Source organism: Ammodytes marinus (genome assembly GCF_949987685.1).
Source record: "Ammodytes marinus genome assembly, chromosome: 4".
NCBI classification, from domain to species: Eukaryota; Metazoa; Chordata; class Actinopteri; order Uranoscopiformes; family Ammodytidae; genus Ammodytes; species Ammodytes marinus.
Window position 1 is genome coordinate 25,188,213 of NC_137233.1, and position 18,734 is coordinate 25,206,946.

Genomic DNA, 18,734 nt, shown 5'->3' on the forward strand with positions numbered 1-18,734 from the left:
CTGTACGCATACGTGTACACACCTAGTTAGCACATAGTGGTGTACACAGATGCTCAGGCACACCTGCACAAAACATCTACTTTTGCTCAACACTCACAGACGGTATTGAAAGTATTCAGATCCTTTGCTTTAGTAAAATGTAATTTGGCACAAGATAAAGGTATATACCCCATTTCAAGGAAAAGTCCTGCATTCAAAATTGTACTTGAAATCGAAAAATGTAGCAAATGTTCAAGAGTAACATTATTCAATTGTAAAACAGAGTATAATTATACCACTATTTTCACCTGCATATCATTCCCGATGCAATTATTTGTAAATAACATTTTAATTGTGGTTTCTGTAATTAGGAGCCCATTTTAACTTTTATACGCAGTGGTGGAATGTAACTAAATACATTTACCCACGTTATTACTGTATTTTAGTACTTTAGCTTTAGTTCATACTTTTACTCATTTAAATTTTTTTCATTTTTGCCTACTTTTTTATCTATATTTTTTGACAGTTTCAGTTACAAGTTACTTTGCAGATTAAGTCCACCAATACAAGCAGATAATAAGTATAAGTATTATTATAGATTAGAGTATATAACGTAATACAACAATTTTCCTGGTATATTAATATTTTTGTATCGATAATCTGAAAAAAACCATAGTGAACAATATGTTTCACACTGAAATGCAGAGGAAAAGTAAACATAAATGGATCGACACAAATAAAGTAGGCTGCTGTAGCCTTGAACTGAAGCCTACTAAAAACGTAGGGTAGCCTACTTGGTTTCATGCAACAGTTGATACTTCACAGAGCTGATGATGAGTGAGGTTATAGAGTCAATTTGTTGAGGCACACACAACTCATGAATACACAAGTTATCAAGGACAGTTTTAATACAAATGTTAGTAGAATTAGGCCAAGAGACACTAGTTGCTTTCTCCTTCAAATTCCCCCGTGTGTGTAGCTTGGAGAAAACGTGGCGGACTGCTCACTGCTTCCTCTCTGACTTCTTCTTTTAGGCTACACGTAAATCTTGATTTGAGACTTACCAATAAACACTTTAAATGGCATTGTTGTGGCATCCAAACCAATTATGTTATTATGGCTTGTTATAATGCGATTACAGAGCTTGATCCCAGTGATTGTCTCTTTAAGAAGCAGTGAGAGTGAGAGGAGGTGGTGCGGTTTCACACCCCGGGGTGGGAAACACAGGCGGGGCCAGCGACCGCTGACTGACAGCCGCTCAAAGGCTCTCCAGCTCCGCGGTGCACGGAGGGGCCCGCAGCGGACCAATGAGGTGGGAGCTCGACCCGCCCATCAAGTCGCAGCAGCCAATCACGGCGAGCAATGGGAGGGCCCTGGAATCGCTGTTGTGCATCCAACGTGGGACTACGGAGCGATCGCCCAGAGGAGAGAAAAAAAAGGAAAAGTAACTCAAGAAAGGAAAAAACTCATGGTGGTGGGACACGGTCGGAAGGAGGGGGGACTCTATTTTGCTATTAATCGGATCGTCGAGATTTTGCGACCACAGACTGCACCTGATAAGCGGTCGGCGGAGCTCTCCCGGTGCGGACCTTGTGTATTTCAAAGTTGGATTTTATTGGTGTACAGCGGTGAAGTGCCTGTGAGATTGGGACGGTATGCAGCGCTCGGTTTGAGAGACCGACGCCGGAGTTGTCGGCACTGTTCCTGCGGGTCTTAACTTATTCGTTACACCTTCAAATTGGTGCTGGACATTTTAAATAACCCCGTCGGGACCGTGTAGCGAAGTTTTGAACGAGTTTGGCTGCTACTCCAACAGTTTTTATTTTTTTAGAGCTACCCGGGGCGCACTGTGTCCTCTAACATTTTCGCGTTGCATGTTTTCAAAACATGTCACCAAAAGCAGCTCTCCTATCAGAAAGTAGTTTTTTTGCCCTTCACGAACACATTTCTTCAACTTAAATCCAAGTTGAGGACGACAGGCAGGCTCACTGTGGGCTCTGCTGCTTCATCTGTGATTTTCTAGCCCGCGTCCGACACCACGGGAGAAAGTTGGGACCTGGGAACTTGTGTCCTATATGACTGTTGTTGGGATGGGAAACGGTGTGCAGCGCCACAGTCGTTCGTGCTAGCCCCTGTGTCACAAACAAGACATTTAAATGTTCCCCAAAGGGCGTTCAGTCACCCAGAAGCGACATTAATATTCCCAGTTTGTGGGTACGGTGTGAGGAGCTCAGCGGCCGCGCTATTAAAACTGGATACAAAATGGCGGCGTCCCTGGGACGATTTGGATATGTTTCTCGTTGTATTTTCTATTTAATTTTGTCGGTCGAACTGTTTATCGGCCATGGATTGTGTTCAGACTTGCCGTGTGCACAGAACTGTACCTGCAGCGGAGATTCAGTGGACTGTAGCAATGTGGAGCTGACAGCTACGCCTCTGGACCTTCCACTCCGGACTGTTTCCTTGTAAGTAAAGCGCTCACTCAGTTGCCCCCCCTTGCCTATTTATTGACCAGTCCATAACGGGGTAACAATGTCTGCAAAGATAGGAATAACGTGTATAACAGCGTAATAGCAAACCTTTCTCTCTCACACACACAACTAAGCGGCCACATTAGCCAGTTTACTACGGCTTTTTCTCTCGAGGAATCTCGTCCGAGAAGATTTTTGTGGTTATGCCTTTTAGAGTTGCATAATTGCCTATTAACTGTAACAGAGGGAGTGAGGCCAGCTGTCACAGTAAGTTCTGTCTAGGCCCTCTTCGGCTAACTAACCCAACTTTAAGTAAGTTTATTTTCTTTCAGGAGTGAAATTAAACTTTTCTCCACTTAGCCTATTGCCGGGGACCCCCTATAAAGCCCCCCCTCCCCCCACACACAGGTCCCTGCACCCCACTAACAAGCGACCAGCAAACCCCCGGCCCTGTTTGCTCACACAGTCCTGACACATCCCCCTGGTAACTTCATTAGGATTGTTTGTTTGTGCAATTCATGAATGGAGTTCTCACCAGGAAATAAGGCCAGATGACCTTAATAAAACTGATTTAATCAGGTCTGTATTTTACAGCAACAGGTGCAGAAGAGGGATGCATTGTATTCTGTTAGTGGACATCAATTATGTAGGGGTAACAATGCCTTGCTCGGGGGCACATTGGCATTGGTGGTATGCAAATAACAAATCTGTATTGTGCCTTCAACTTTTAAAAGTCTTGTGTGAGACTCCTCGTGTGTTAAGACTTCAGTGGCCCCTTGGAAAGCCTTGTTCTGTATTTTCATTATCATTAGATAGATAGATAGATTTCAGACATGTGCTCAAATATAACAGGCCACGACTTTAGACTTTTGTATCCGTCTAAAAAAAATGTTTCCATTCTTTCTTATGAACAAAATATCCCTTCAGGGCGATTTCGACAAATAGACCCGAACATGTCATAACAAATATAGCTCTGCGTTATATGCAGTCAGATTTATTGCAGGTATCATTACCCCAATTCCTATTTTTCTGTATCGCTATAGTCATAAGTTCAACAATTAGGTGTTCTTGTAAAGGAAGCCTTGTCCTCGGGATGTGAACCCTCTCTGCCAGCTCATGTAGGAGGTGATGGGAGATTTGGGGCGTTATTTTTTATGGAACATCCTCCAATCTTTATAACTATAGCCCTTTTTCAAATGTAATAATGATTTATTTAAAGACGACACAACTTTCTGCGCTCTCTCAATCAACATGTTTAGTTCTCAGCGCTGAACATTGCAGCCACTATGTCCACTAGTGGCACTTGTGAATCCTCAATTAGCATCTAGTCACAGAATCTTTAGCCTCTGTTTGTGTGAGTGTGTTGCTGGGAATGTGGGGTTAAAGACCAAAGACCCAAAGACTCCTCTGGCTCCCAGGTTCCTGTTTTAGGCGGTTTATCTCCCCCTGGGAAAGTGAGGAATGCAACTTTTAAAAAGAAAAAGTCCTTTTTAAAAACATGAATAACGGCACTTGTGCCCGGCTAGCCTCGTTGCCCTGAAGCACCACTTAGCCATGTTCAAGTGCGCTGTTTACCGTGCATGTCGTGTACGTGTGTACCCACGCTGCTGCTCCTGTCCTTATAACGGACAACTACAGTGGACCAAAGGGTCCCATCTGAAAGCAGCTGTTCTGAACCTTTTTGGTTTTTATGTGAAGATAGGGTCCTGTGTGTGTGTGTGTGTGTGTGTGTGTGTGTGTGTGTGTGTGTGAGCCCCGTCTGGCTCCAAGTTTGCTGCCATTATCTCCAGCAAACCTTATCGGTCAAGATTTAAGGACCCGCAATCTTGCTGTTTTCAAAGGGAATGGCTTTATGGCGTTTGAATTATCTTTTGAAACACCTAGGTTGCATATTTCCACACCACTTGAGATAGTCACATGATGTTGGCAGGTTAACTCAAAGGGAAGCCTGCTCTATACCTCTGGGGGTCTGTGAAGGAGCTCAGATTAGCTGATGATTACTGGAAACCCAACCAGCTTGTACGGACAATTTCACTTGTGGCCCAGCGACGATTCCAATTTTATATATACGCCAAGTCCTGTCCAATGGACTGGATGAAATGACTTTTTTGTGATGTTGGTGGAAAGTTGTGATTGTGGCTTTTGAGTGCTTCCTGTGCGCAATATTGTGTGTGTGTGTGTGTGTGTGTGTGTGTGTGTGTTACTCTATTATGAAAGGGAAACAGCAGTTTTGTTGCAAATGACAAGTTCATACAGCAATGGTTTTAGTACAGTTCAGTAATGCTAGTTGTATTGTTGTGTCAAAGGAGCTGAGTGAGACTGTTTTGCACAATGCCTTTGTTTTAGACAAACGTGCCTTTTTTCTCCATCTTTACTTTCTGGCATCTTTAAGCCAAGTGAAATCAGTGTTGGAGCAGACTGTGTCCCCCTATTATGTTGACCCCCGGGAGGGAGCAGTAGCTAGCAGCAGTGGGTGAGGTGGTAGGGAGGATAATATTGGTAGGTGTCGGTAAACACAGGCCAACTTTCCTCCCACTGCCCTGTTGAATAATGCAGATGTAAGGCTTGAAAGAATATCTCCACAACCTGAAACACCTGTAGGATGTAACTGTTACCAAGTAGCTCAAAAATGTGCGTGTGACTGCAGTTGTGAATCAAGAAGTCACACATGTTTGTTGGTCTTCTTGTACACATACTTACAGCCTTATAAAGTCCTCTATTCTGAATTCTGCTTTGCTATCTGTGAACTTGCAGTAGATCAAGCAAGAGAGGATTGAGAGTATAAATCCAGTTTAATTAAAGGGATTTTTCCCACCCTTTTGTGTGGGTGAAGAAGAATTGCGCTGTCATCATGTATTTGTTGCAATTATCTTAATACTGGCTCTTTTAATTGGGATTACAGTAATGATCCCAGCAGTACTACCTACCTAAGGAGCTGCATTTTATACAGCAGCGGACATAGGGACATGCTTCTCAAGGAGAGTAGTGGGGCGTTGCAGAGCTTTTAGGACTTCTGTTCTGTCCAGGCGGCAAATTATGAGATTGGCATCACGCTCACACTTTCTGGTAGTCACAGGAATATAAAGTGTCTACCTTTTCAAAAATTCAAATATTCCTTTTTTTTAAAAACAAATTTTCTTTGTTTCAATGAGAAAGTGCCTCTACAACACAGATTATTTCCCCAAATAAGTTGCATAAAGTGGCCGTTGGACCTTCACAGCCTCCTGCTCTGAGGCCTTTCTGTCGTTAGTCACTCTCAGAGCACTGTGTTGGAGTCATTGTGGGGAACCTTGATTAGTGTGTGTCCGGTGGGGAGATGGATAGCTAGAGGAAAGGTCTTGGCAGTGTATCCATCAGTAGTAAGTGCATGCTGTGGCTGTAGGTGAAGGTAAACGGCCCTAGTGTTTTCCACTTGTCCAAATAATCATCTCTCTTTTCGGGGCCCTCAGTTTAATAGTCCCCTGTGAGAAAGTGGCCTTGATGAGTAATCAAGTAAAATAAACACATTGGCACATCCTGGAAGACCTAACAAGGAGAGCTGGAGAATTATTAAGGGGGGGGGGGAGGCTAGGGTCCCTTGTTCACATACCAGTTTGTAGTTCACGTCATAGTCTTGCTGCTTTACATCAGTGCCTCTAACATTTAACAATGTGACCAGCAGCCTCCGATGTTTGTCCATTGTTTCTGATTGATGAAAAGCCTAATAACATTCAAAGTCAAGTTTGCTCTCCCACAGTCACATATTCCCTCTCAGGAGTGGCGCCTTATCTTATTTGCTGCCACGGTAATGTGTATAAAAAGCATTTTTGCCCACAGTGCCACGGGCGTAATGGGATTTTGCAAGTAAATAAAAGCATGGGCATCACTCATTTTGGCTGAGATTGTGGTGGTTGGATCGAGATAAAGCACATATGCTGGGTGTCTGTTTGCCAGCGTCTTTTGGCCTTTTCTCATCATGGGAGTTTTTTTAAGGCCTTTTTCGTTTTTGTGTTTTCGTGTTTTTTTATGGGGTTTGCCTTTTTTTATGTGTCAATGTTGAGTTCTTGTTCCACCCTGCTTGTAGCCACTCTGGTAAAAAAAAAAAAAAAACAAGAAACAGCCTGGATCTTGAATGGTTCCTTTTTAGTAACCCAGCATGTTTAGAGTGGTTTCCCAGGTTTCCCAATGTCCTGGCCATAATGTTATGGTGTGTTCACCAAACGTTTTACTGCGACTCAAACCCCAAAGCGGGGGCCTTAAAACGTTCCCGCTGCTGTTGCCCTTATTGGTAAACAGTAACACCACCCCCCCCAACAGTTACTTTTGGCTTCTGCCCTCAGGAAATGGGGTTTGTGTTGGTGGTTTCCTGGCAGAGGCTCAGACTGTGACTAGTGGGCAGTGGGTTGGGCTGCAGCAGGTCACCTGGCCTGGGGGAATATAGAATGTGTGTGTGTGTGTGTGTGGGGGGGGGGGGGGTATTTTCCGCCCACATGCATGGAAGTGTTTTGTCAATGTCACGGTCTGTTGCTGCTGCCTTGGGGCTGGTTCTACTAGTTGGTGAAAGTCTTGTGTCAGTGGTCAGAAACCTCAACCGCTGTCACACATGTTTTTTTAAAATACTTGACAAAACCCTAGCGGATGTGAAACATTACAGCAGCAGGACTGTCTGCTTGTATGTCACATATCGTCAAGACCAATGCTACACTCAATTGCTACAATAGGACTTTGCTTGCCCTTGGTTGCATGTGTTTTATCATCTATCACACTTGAACTTGATAGAGGGACTGGCTCAGGTATGAACAGGTGAACATTTCAACACTTTGGGGCAGAGAGGCAGAGGCAGCACTCCTTGTGGTTTCCAGGGCAATTTCTTGGTTACGCCGCCTTGTAATCTTGTGGTGTTCAGAGTGATTATACCAACGTTTGTTCAGTGTCATAGTTTCTTAAGCCTTTTTGACTCGCATGTCCTCTAGCAGATATTTTAAAAGTCATGTGTTTGGAAGGTTTTAGGATGATGTTATCATTGGCACTGATTTTTATCGCCTGCTTATCAAGTTTTTGTTCCCCCTTATCAGGCTGTTTGGTGTTCATTTGAACACTAAGGGAAAAGGGACTTCCTATATGGGAGTGGTAATCTATTTCTATTGTAAATTATCTTTTTATACTATTGCGGATAAACCATGCAAAACATTCTCATTATTAATTATTCTCAAAATTAGGCATGGATAGCTAAGGTTGAGCCCCTTCTCTACTAAGAACAGATAAGGTCTGACATTAACATGAAGACATGGAATGAGCTCATGGCCTCGCCAGTGGCGTTAATGACAATCAAACAGCTGCTGCCGCAAGTCATTCTGCTGGAATCCAGTACGCAGAATAGATGGGCCTTTTGTGTTAAGACACTTTAGAGCGCCAAATTTTTTTCTTTTCTTTTTTTTTCTTTCACCTTTCCCTCTCTCCCTCGAAGTCGGTGTCTACAAAGTGGGCCTGATCGATGAATCATCTGTGAATTCTCTACATCTGGTAAAGGTTTGGAAATCTGGAGAAGATGTTAAGAGAGAGAAAAAAGCGTGACTTGGACAGAGAGGCAGAGGTAACTGTGGTGCAAGTGGTGAAGCAGCGTCTCCCCTTTGTGTGTGTGCTAAGTTGGGCCAACCATGTATTTTTGTCCTCCCCCCAACCCCTCAATATTAGCCTCTGTATGTTCTGATACTGGAGAAAGGGAAGAGGTCCACTGTCTAGACAGCCACACACACTCACACGCAATGAGATTGTAAAGATAGCACAGTCCACTATTTAGACACCACTGGCCGGAGCGCAATTATTGCAGAATTTTGCGCTGCTAGTATAATAAACAAAAAGCAGGGGAAAAAATTTGAGTAACGATCCTGTCTTTTAGTTCACTTTGAAGCTGCGAACATAAGGTCAACTGTCTACACAGTCCTAAAACAATAGCCCCGCTAAACAGACATACAGTACTTATGTTATTCCCCCGGATTAATTGGGGACGCTCATTTCCTTTTACCCATAATGAAGTAATCTGGTGCCATTTGTAACAAATTGTTGTCACGCAAGAAACCAGTTTTCAATGCAAGAGCACAATCCTTTGTGTGTGTGTGTGTGTGTGTGTGTGTGTGTGTGTGTGTGTGTGTGTGTAAGAACAGAGTGAGCATAATCACGGCGTACATTCATAGTATGCAGTGTGAATAGCACAAGTGATATTGTGTGTTTTCTCATCTGGACTGTCCAGTCTGGCGTCTTGGGGCCTGGGCCGTATAGGTTGACACAGTGCCTGGGGCTAGTGCAGACCCTTCTCCCAACCTTCTCCCTGTTTGTTTGGACTGCCCTGCTCCATCCCTTTGCCTCAGCCCCAAACAAGCAGCAGCAGCATGAAGAATATGTGGGCGCACATGGCCCCAAGATGTGGCCCGCCTTCCTGCCTTCGGAAAAAACTTCAGAAACTGAGTCACGCTCCCTCCTAGCCTGACTGATTTCAAAGGCTAGAGCAAACTCCTTTGTTGAGTTGTGTGTGTGTGTGTGTGTGTGTGTGTGTGTGTGTGTGTGTGTGTGTGTGTGTGTGTGTGTGTGTGTGTGTGTGTGTGTGTGTGTGTGTGTGTGTGTGTGTGTGTGTGTGTGTGTGTGTGTGTGTGTGTGTGTGTGTGTGAGTGAAAGAGAGTATGTGTGAGGGGGAGACGGTGGGAAATTGTAATGCAAATGTGCAAATGTTGAAAATATGCTGATCCCCAATCAGCGCTCAGTTTCTATGATCTTGCACCTAAGTTCTCCTCAACCTTCCAAGATCTTCTATTGACTGGTGCTTTACTCGGAGCTCATCACATTTATCATTATTATTGCAGATCTTGTTCGGGGCGGCTTATGCTTTTAACCTTGTCAGAAAGTTGATAAGATACGGCCTTTGTTCTGCCCGTGGTTTCCTTCCTCTGTTTGGCTGCTGTGTAAAATGGTGGGTCTGGACGAAGCTGCCATTGTTTAGCTTTGTGTATACACTCTCACTGCAGTTGCCTGGCTATAAACTGGCTCCTTTTAATGACAGTGGTGTGTGTGTGTGTGTGTGTGTGTGTGTGTGTGTGTGTGTGTGTGTGTGTGTGTGTGTGTGTGTGTGTGTGTGTGTGTGTGTGTGTGTGTGTGTGTGTGTGTGTGTGTGTGTGTGTGTGTGTGTGTGTGTGTGTGTGTGTGTGTGACACTCGGGTTATTATTTGACTAGTTTTTATGAGGCTCTGAAAAGGAGCACATTAAAGGGCCTTTTGTCTTCCCATGATAGAGACTACACAAGGCTCATCAGCCCTGACATCACTTCACACTTTCGCTGAGCAAGGTTCACACACACACTGCGGGTTTATCTTTGATTAGAAATGGGGAAAGATAATGATGATGTATGTCTGTATGTGTAAGGCACTGCTCTCTCTTCCTCCCTCCCTCTCCCTCTTCCTCTCCCCCCCCCCCCCCCCCCACACACACACACACACTGACTGTGTGCTGACATACAGGCATAGTGTCATATGCTATGACCTCACCACTCCTGTACTCCCTGCTTTTCCTGGACTCCCACAGCACTCATAAGACAGCTATTTTTTAAAGGCCTTTAATGAGTTTTATATGTCAGATCAGCTTCATGGTCCAGTAGTGACGGCTCTACTGCAGGCCCTATTTGTCTTCCTTTAGACAGTTTGCTTAGTCAGACGGGCCCTTTCTTTTTATGAGTTTATCACATTGTCTTTCTGAAGAGCTCTTTTCCAGGCAGCCTCAGATTCAAGCTCATGTCTCCGTTTGCTCACGATTATGAGGTTGATCCAGCAGACATTTTTGTTACGCTGTAAAAAGTAAAGAAAAAAAGGACTATGATAAATGCCTTTCAGGAGTTACTACAGTGTTAAATAAATTCAAGTGTTACAAATAGCACCTGTTAGTTAAGTGTATTTTAATACATTTAATACTAAGCCCTTTTTTTTGCCTTGAGAAGCTGTAGTGTGCCACTAGTATACTCTCACTATGTTTCTGTGGTTAGTAAAAATGGTTTGTTTTTGAAACTAATAAAGGGATCGTTTAAATTATAATTTGTAAAACAAACTTGTTAAACGTCGTTCAAGATAATTAACATGACCTCATTTTAACAAGAAGAAGATTTTCCTTTGTAGCCATGATGAATAATTCAATGCCTTTCAAATGAAGGTGCAACATGCTCCCCATGCAGCAGTAGTGCACTGTAGTGAGAAGTCAGAATTCAGTGTGTGAGGGAAATGAGTATTTGGCTCAGGATGCAGCATTAGATTATCACACACTTTCTTAGGTTAAGTACCTGGCAGCAGGGAGTGCTTTGTGATTTTGATCCTGCTGACTAATGTCAAACAGGTCCTGCCCATTTGTAAACTAATTGTAGTGCAAAGGATACAAAGGAGAGCAGTGTTTCAAGCATTAAGGCAAACTGCTCTGTAGTGTTTGCCCTGGTCCATCACAGCCACTGTTCCGCCATCTCAACATAACACCCTTTTTTCCCCACTTGCTTGAATGATATAATGTAAACTTATGGAAGCCGTTCTCTGAGATATTGTATATTTGGTTATTCAGGTTATTTTGAAAGTTCTTCTCATTCTGACCTGTCTGTTTGAAAGATGTAGGCACCAATACATGCAGCAGAAACAAAGTGGAAAAACTCTAAAGACTTCTAAAGTCTAAGGGCAAACTCTTCCAGAAACAGCATGATTGTAAGGTCACTTTCTGGAAAGCATTAGCCATGCTTAGAACCCCCCCGCCCCCTACCACCTTCCTTTCCACAGGAGAGAGAGAGAGAGAGAGGAGGGTTAGGCAGGGATAGACCAGTGTTATCACCAACGCCTCATACAGTAGGTGTGAAAACACTGTGAAACTTATCTCATCTGATAGGTATTAGGCAAGAAAGAAAAAAAATGATTCTGTCCGATTGAGATGGTGGAGGAATAAAGACTTGAGTTGTGTAAACACCATAGCTGACTAAGAGAGAGAGAGAGAGAGAGAGAGAGAGAGAGAGAGAGAGATGCACTGGAATGCTTGCGTACACACATAGAGGACCAGTTTTGTTTGTTGCCGTGGCCTTTAGCACCAGTACGGCAGGTTTGGCTCTCAAACGTGACATGTTTTTTTTTATTGTTAGTCAACCCTTTGTTCTGTTATGCACTTTTTTCATTTCAAGCTGTGAGCCTCATGCCTATGAATATGCACATATACACAGCCAGTTTCCTCCACTTTTAAATGCTAAAGAAAAGCTCTTAAGAGATGTGATTTGCTCATTATGCAAGGTTCCCCAAGTATAAATGGCTTGACCCCTTTCTGTGCCAAAAGCGGCTTGATACAAACTAGTGATGACAGCTTCCAAGTTCATCTTCTCTTAGCTGATTGTGTGTGTGTGTGTGTGTGTGTGTGTGTGTGTGTGTGTGTGTGTGTGTAATTTGTACATATGTGTTGGCTTAACATATGTATCTCCAGGCACAGACAGACGGCCCATAGGAAAGCGGTGTGATTTTTCACTTAGCTTCAGCATAACGAGGTAATTGCCTCCTGTTGCAGGGGACGACAATTTAGTGATTCTAGTCCACAATGGGAGGTGCCCCCGAAAAGAATCATAACGTACTAGACACTCACAAGCACACCTCCCCTGTCAGACCTGTGCCTGGAGGGCAGACACATGCTCCGCTATTATCTCGTCACACACACACACGCACAGACACACACACACACACACACACACACACACACACACACACTAACTGCAGACGGAGAAAGCATTGGGGAGGGAGACTGTCATTATCTGCAATCAAGCAGGGAAGACAAGAAAGGGAAATCTGTCAAGAGAGACGGAGATTGAGATTGATAGGAATAGAAAGTATTAAAATGTAGAGTGTGTATGACACACACACACACACACACACACACACACACACACACACACACACACACACACACACACACACACACACACACACACACACACACACACACAGAGCGGTCTTTTAAGGCCATGAGGGAGAGGAATGTGTAGCATCAGGTAAAAGTGTCCCCAGTTCTCTGTGAACAAGCGTCCATCTCTGGTCCATGGGCCTGTGAAACATTCCTGGTCTGTCTCTCACGTCTGGACCTCTGGGCTGGCAGGGCGGGAGGCTCTGAGCTGTGGGCCGCCTTTGTCTGGCCTGGCCTAACCCCACCACCACACAAACACAAACACCACTCTGCACTGCTCTCTGCCAGCAGACAGGCGGCATGCCAGCCAGGGAGTGTGTGTGTGTGTGTGTGTGTGTGTGTGTGTGTGTGTGTGTGTGTGTGTGTGTGTGTGTGTGTGTGTGTGTGTGTGTGTGTTGTAGGTGTGTGTGTGACAGAGATGGCACTTGTTTATGCGAGAAAATGTAATTTATTTTTTTCTTTATTTGGATCCACACTAGCTTCCAGACAGAGTGGTCGCTATAGTCTACCTGGGGTCCACACACACACACACACACACACACACACACACACACACACACACACACACACACACACACACACACACACACACACACACACACACAGAGCAACAGCAATTAAAACAAACAATAATAACATCACAATATATATCACAACCACGCCATATTAAACAAACAATAGTAACTGACGGTAATCAACAAGCACACTTAGTGCAGATCTAAATGGGATTGTTTGAAAGTAACTGTGTTTGATGTGTCTGATTCTGATGGGGAGCCTATTCCAAGCAGAAAAAGCCCTATAGAGAACAGGTATCATCATTACATTTCTTAGTAGACTTGGCATCACCAAAGGACCAGTGTTGCTCATATGTGGGTTAGGTAGGTACACATACTAGCCACCTCCTCCTCCTCCTCACTCTTTCTCTGACGATGGTAAGGCTATATATCGCTGGACAAATCACTCTAATAAGCCCACAGTAGAAGTCAAGTGCCAGCTATTAAACACACGGTTAGGTTAGCCCTAAAGTGCAAATTGACTGCTGCAGATGAATAGCCTGTGGAGTTCATGTTTTGGAAAGTGAGCCCAGGAGAGAGAGGCACTCTGTATCCATGGTATCGATCCCAACCCTCTCCTCCAAAGGCCAGGCTGAATGGATGTACGGCACAGTTTTCAGTCACATACTTAATGTGGACGGATGAAGCTGTTTGTCAAATGACGGAGATAACTGTTGTTATCGATTTTGGACCCCTTACTTGCACTATACTGAAAACAAAATACAATAGAGGTTATGAGAAATATTGTTGCGGTGCTGATACTTTGATTGTTAATTGTTGTCCCCTCGTCCTGCTATGATGCCTTGTAACCTCTTTTTTTCATTTACCTCCTCCTTCTCCTTCTTTCAGAAACCTCGGCCACAACAAGCTGACCGCGATCAATGCTGAAGATTTTGACAACCTTCCCAACTTGAGAGAGCTGTAAGTAGTCCCCGACAGAATCCCCCCCCCCCCCCCCCCACACACACACACACACATACCCGTCGAGGCCACTTTTGCCTGGTTTTATCCACTAAGCAGCACAGTTTGGTCTGGCATGGTTCGGCAGGGCTAGGTAACTCCGAGATCTGGCTTGCGTTTCCACTGCCTACAGCACCCTTATTGGTAGGCAGGGTTGCCAAATGGCCTTGTTAGTCACTTTTGACTCTTAGTTTTTCATTTTGTAATTCACTAGCATCAATTGTGACACATTTTATCAATGACTCAACCTCTGACAAACGTCCACGGACACTCTTACTTCCTAGTAGCATCCTCGCATGTGTTGTCTTGAACTTAGTCCAATTGAGAATAAAGTGGTGGTTTTCTATATTAAGCCCTCCCCTCCCAACACTCGATACTGTGGCCAACGCTGGCCTTGTAAATATTTTATATGGTGAGGAGAGGGCTTGGCTCTGTGTCACTCAGAGCCCAGTACACAGGACCCCATACACACACACACACACACACACACACACACACACACACACACACACACACACACACACACACACACACACACACACAAACAAACACAAACACGCACACGCACACACGGGCTAACTGGTGATACACACACTGGTGACATCTCTGGCGGGCTGGCCGGCTCAGTCATACGCTCCTCGACATCTGTTTTACGGCCATGTTATTTTTGGTTTTTAAAAGGATGACTTGCTACTTGCTCTGCGGCCGACGTGACAAGTCCTGTTTTATAATCTTTTTGATTTATTGAAGGTTTCCATTTAAATCTAGCCCTGTGAAGGATAGCCCCCCTTCCCCGACGACACAGTTCAGCGAGCGTGTACTACACTTTGTTTGATAGCTGAAAAGAATGCAACATATAACTCACAACAAGTGTAGCAAGGGATCGAGATTTCAAATAAATATTTCTATTTTAATTTGTATTTAACAGTACGGTAGCTTAAACTTTAATTTCGAGTTTGTGCCTTTGCCTCCCATCTAACCTCATAACAACATATCATTCTAACTGTATTTGTTTGTGTCTTCCTCCAAGGCACAGTTTTGTTCTCTGACGTACCACTTACTGTGTGTGTGTGTGTGTGTGTGTGTGTGTGTGTGTGTGTGTGTGTGTGTGTGTGTGTGTGTGTGTGTGTGTCTGTTTGTCACTTTCAGGCGGCTGGACCACAATGAGCTGACCTCCATACCAGATTTAGGACAAGCTACTTCAAAGATTGTATCTCTCTACCTGTGAGTATACCAACCCCATTCATTTACTGCTGTACCATGGTCCCCGGATGATCTGGCACTCTGTTACTGTATTCTTAGGCCAGTGGCCTCTTTGAAATGCTCTTGAAATAGTCTCTTGACATCTATAGACGATGCTTATATGCCTGTGCTTGCTATGCTGCGTTAATGGGAAGTCAGCAATGAGTGTGTGACGCTCTTACACCATAAACTAGATCAAAAATCCCCTCCTCTCCACTTGAGTTCTGTTGGAATACATTTTGGAGCTCTTGTCCTTGGTGATTAATATGTGGTCATGTAAGTGACTAGTCTTATTAGCCGGCCATGTGGTCTTGTTCCACAGTGAGCGGTGCTGGCTGCCTGGAGTGTCAGCTCGTGTAGAGTTCCAACTTGGTTTCTCCCAGTTATGAAAGTGCCGGAGGGGGGTGGGGGGGGGGCATCTCCAGTGAGATGCCTGCGCTGGCATCTCACTGGAGATTTACTGCCCTATTTGGGAAGGGCGTGTGTTTGCTTGTGTATGTCACAAGTGGGAGCCCGGTAGTCCATCAACAGTCTCATTTATTTTGACACCTTTCCAGAGAAAAATTGTGGCAGGAAAGTGATTGATGTTATGACTATGGTAATGCAGGTGAAGTTCAGGGATGTTTTACATAGCTGGATGATGGTACATTCCAGAAGGTTTACTTAAAGAAATGCTACTTGAAATAGACAGACCTCATTATTTATTCAACATTTTTTTAGTTCTAAGTTTTCAGTGTTGTCCCAGTACCATGTGTTAGCATGATGCTCATTAAGATATAAAATAAAGCTAAGCACATAAAACAAAGTCAATGGGTACAGCGTTCCACCCATATAATCCGTTGGGTGGAGTACTCTTTAGTCTTTACTGCTAGTACTGCTAACCATTCCCGTTACTCGGGGTATCTCTTTTCACACCTTGCTAACATGCCGGCCCAATGACTGGTGGTAAAGTACGCAGCTGTGAGTTCCAGTTAATATTGCTCATCGGCATATAGGTTTTCAGTGGTGAACTTTGTTGGAGTCAAACACCTTCCGTCTCTGCCCCTGTGTGTCATCCGCCTGCCTCTCGGAAACTGATCATGAGGCACTAATGTGGTCGGAACATATCTATAAGCTGTCAACTCGTGACTTCTGCTTGCTCATTTTGTAATGTTTCCAAAAGGTTTTTTTTGAGTTGTTGATATCTTGTGTTGTTAGGTTTTATTGTTTGTTCTAGTAGTCTGTTCCATTTTTGTTATAAAACATATTGGAGCAAGTTCACCTTTTACATGCACAAGCTATGCAGTGTGGCAGGCAGGCCCCCTCCAAAATGATTGGGGGGGTGTCTTTATTTGGCCTGAGTTGAAGCCTGTTGCTAGGGGAAAAGCCTGCGGGGTCCGATGGGAGTGGAGGCCAGAGGGAGGGAGGGTGGGACCTTTTACAAAGCCACACAGCTGAAGCGAAGGCCCCGGCGAATGAAGCACTTGCAGCTGCAGCTGTCAGTCACATGGCTTACAGTAAAATGGGTGACAGTGAAGAGGGGAGGAAGGATGAGAGAAACAGGGTGGGAGGACGGGACGCGGGGGATTGTGAACGGTGTCAGATCAGAGTGACATCACCACAATGTGTCCACAGAGGAATGGTGGAGGAGGCAGGAGGAGGGGACGGACAAGCAAAGGAAGGGAAAACAAAGGGGAAGCCAGAGTTGAGCTCATATGCAGGGGTTCTTCCCAAAAGTACATCCAATGCACTGTGTGTGTGTGTGTGTGTTCCCCTGCCATTGGTTGAGATAGTCTGGAATGTCGTCTGACTACAAGTTTGTGTGAGACAGTGGTTTACACACACACACACACACACACCAACACAGGCAAATGGGGTAAGAATCTGTCTTAAGCCCCCCCCCCGCCCACACCCCAATCAAAACTGAACTGTAGAGAGGCTGAAAACCCATTCTATGTGGTTGCTACTGTCTGGCTATCCCTGAGTCTTTGAGTGTTTGATAGTTGTTGACAAAGTTTTCACCTAGAATTATACACAATAGCGAAAGTGGCCCTCTGCACGTTCAATTTGTTTTCAATTTCTGCAGGGTTGGGCAAAGTAGGTGGTGCTAGCGAAAGGACCAACATTTAGAATACATCGTATTATGTATTGCTATTATCCTACTATGTATGCTACACACTGCAGCAAAAAAAGATACACGCCTGTAGTTATGCACAGTATTTCTTATATCTGAAAGTGGACAGAGCAGCATGGTTACTCAGCAGAATGCAAAACACAGGCAGAATAAGAATTCTTTTTTGTTGTAAAGACATTTGACATTTTTGATATGATTTCAGTTGAAATTCAAACAGCGCTTTATGAAGTCACTATGATAGGATATTGAATACTGCTTGAAGAATTTCATGTTCCTTCTTCATCTGTCAGGATTGCTGATGATAAACTTTTGCCAAGATAGTCATCAGACGGTAATCTTATCTGCAGCACACGGCTATTTCTGATTCAGAAACAACATGTCTTTACTCCTATGGGAGTACAACATACAAAATGAAAAGTAGGCATGTATCCAAAATAATAATAATAAAAGGAATAGGTTGACTAAGAAGAGAAAGGCGAGAAGGCTGGACTCTACTTTCTCCATTCTTCTTCCCTCCTTATACCAATCACAACAGAGCTCTGAGATGCAAAACGAAAGTCACCTGATCACCTCAAAGCTCACCAAAAACCTAAAACCTAACCAAAGACCTTATGCCACGCTCCCCACAGTCCCACCCATACACTTGGCCGAGCCCACTGGCATCCCACAGACTCCCAGAATGCCTCAGCGGGATGGCAAAAAAAAAAAAAAAAAAAAAAGCAACGGAAGCATCAAAAAAAGTTCCAAAACAGACTGTCAAAGTGACAGCAGAGCAGCACAAACGTTCCCATTGTGCCCATGGCCTGCCCAGTCAGCATCAAAGGGGGTGGCCCTTTTAAAACAGCTCGGGATATAAATCATACGGCCCGCCGGATGATCTGCTTTTGAAATAATTCCCCCCTTTCTCCCCAGCGACCAACTTCAAACGGGACGGGCCAAACAAATCTCCCCCAAAAGATGACACGGGAGAGAATGGGAGCCTAAAAACCAACCCAAGCACTTTCCCGTGCATCAAAAAGAAGAGTGTCAAAATGAACCGGGGCTCATGATAATCAGACGGTCAATGGGGCAGGGTAAATGAGATTTGGAATGAAGTGGAATCAAGGGGAATAAAGCCCCCCCCCCCCACTCTGGACATCAAAGAGGAACAAGAGAGTTGAACCCACAGCAGCTTCTCTTCTCTCTACTAGAAATGTCCCGGCCTTTGCTGTATGATAATCAGTCTTTATATAAACGCTACTATTGTATGTGTGGACTTCAAACACGCCGAGCGCCGGGGCTTTATCTTGACTCTCACACGCAGCTGGGCCGTGCCTGTGGGGGGGGGGGAGGGAGAGAGAGAGGGAGAGAGAGAGAGAGGGAGAGAGGGAGAGAGGGAGAGAGAGAGAGAGGGAGAGAGGGAGAGAGAGAGAGAGAATTTGGTTGTGAGTGGTGGAAGGAGAACGGGGCGAGAAATAGAACGAGTGGGGTCAACCTCTCCCAACA

General features: G+C 44.5%; 1 protein-coding gene across 1 annotated transcript in view; it reads left to right on the forward strand.

Annotated features, from left to right (window-relative positions):
- The first annotated feature begins 1,418 nt into the window (after nucleotides 1-1,418).
- Nucleotides 1,419-18,734, forward strand: part of lrig1 (leucine-rich repeats and immunoglobulin-like domains 1) — a 39,760-nt gene continuing 22,444 nt past the window's right edge. Inside the window, exons 1-3 of the mRNA XM_080026781.1 lie at nucleotides 1,419-2,444; nucleotides 13,784-13,855; nucleotides 15,044-15,118. Coding sequence (XP_079882907.1) covers nucleotides 2,242-2,444; nucleotides 13,784-13,855; nucleotides 15,044-15,118 — 350 coding nt within the window. The 5' untranslated portion in view covers nucleotides 1,419-2,241. The remainder of the gene's footprint in view (nucleotides 2,445-13,783; nucleotides 13,856-15,043; nucleotides 15,119-18,734) is intronic.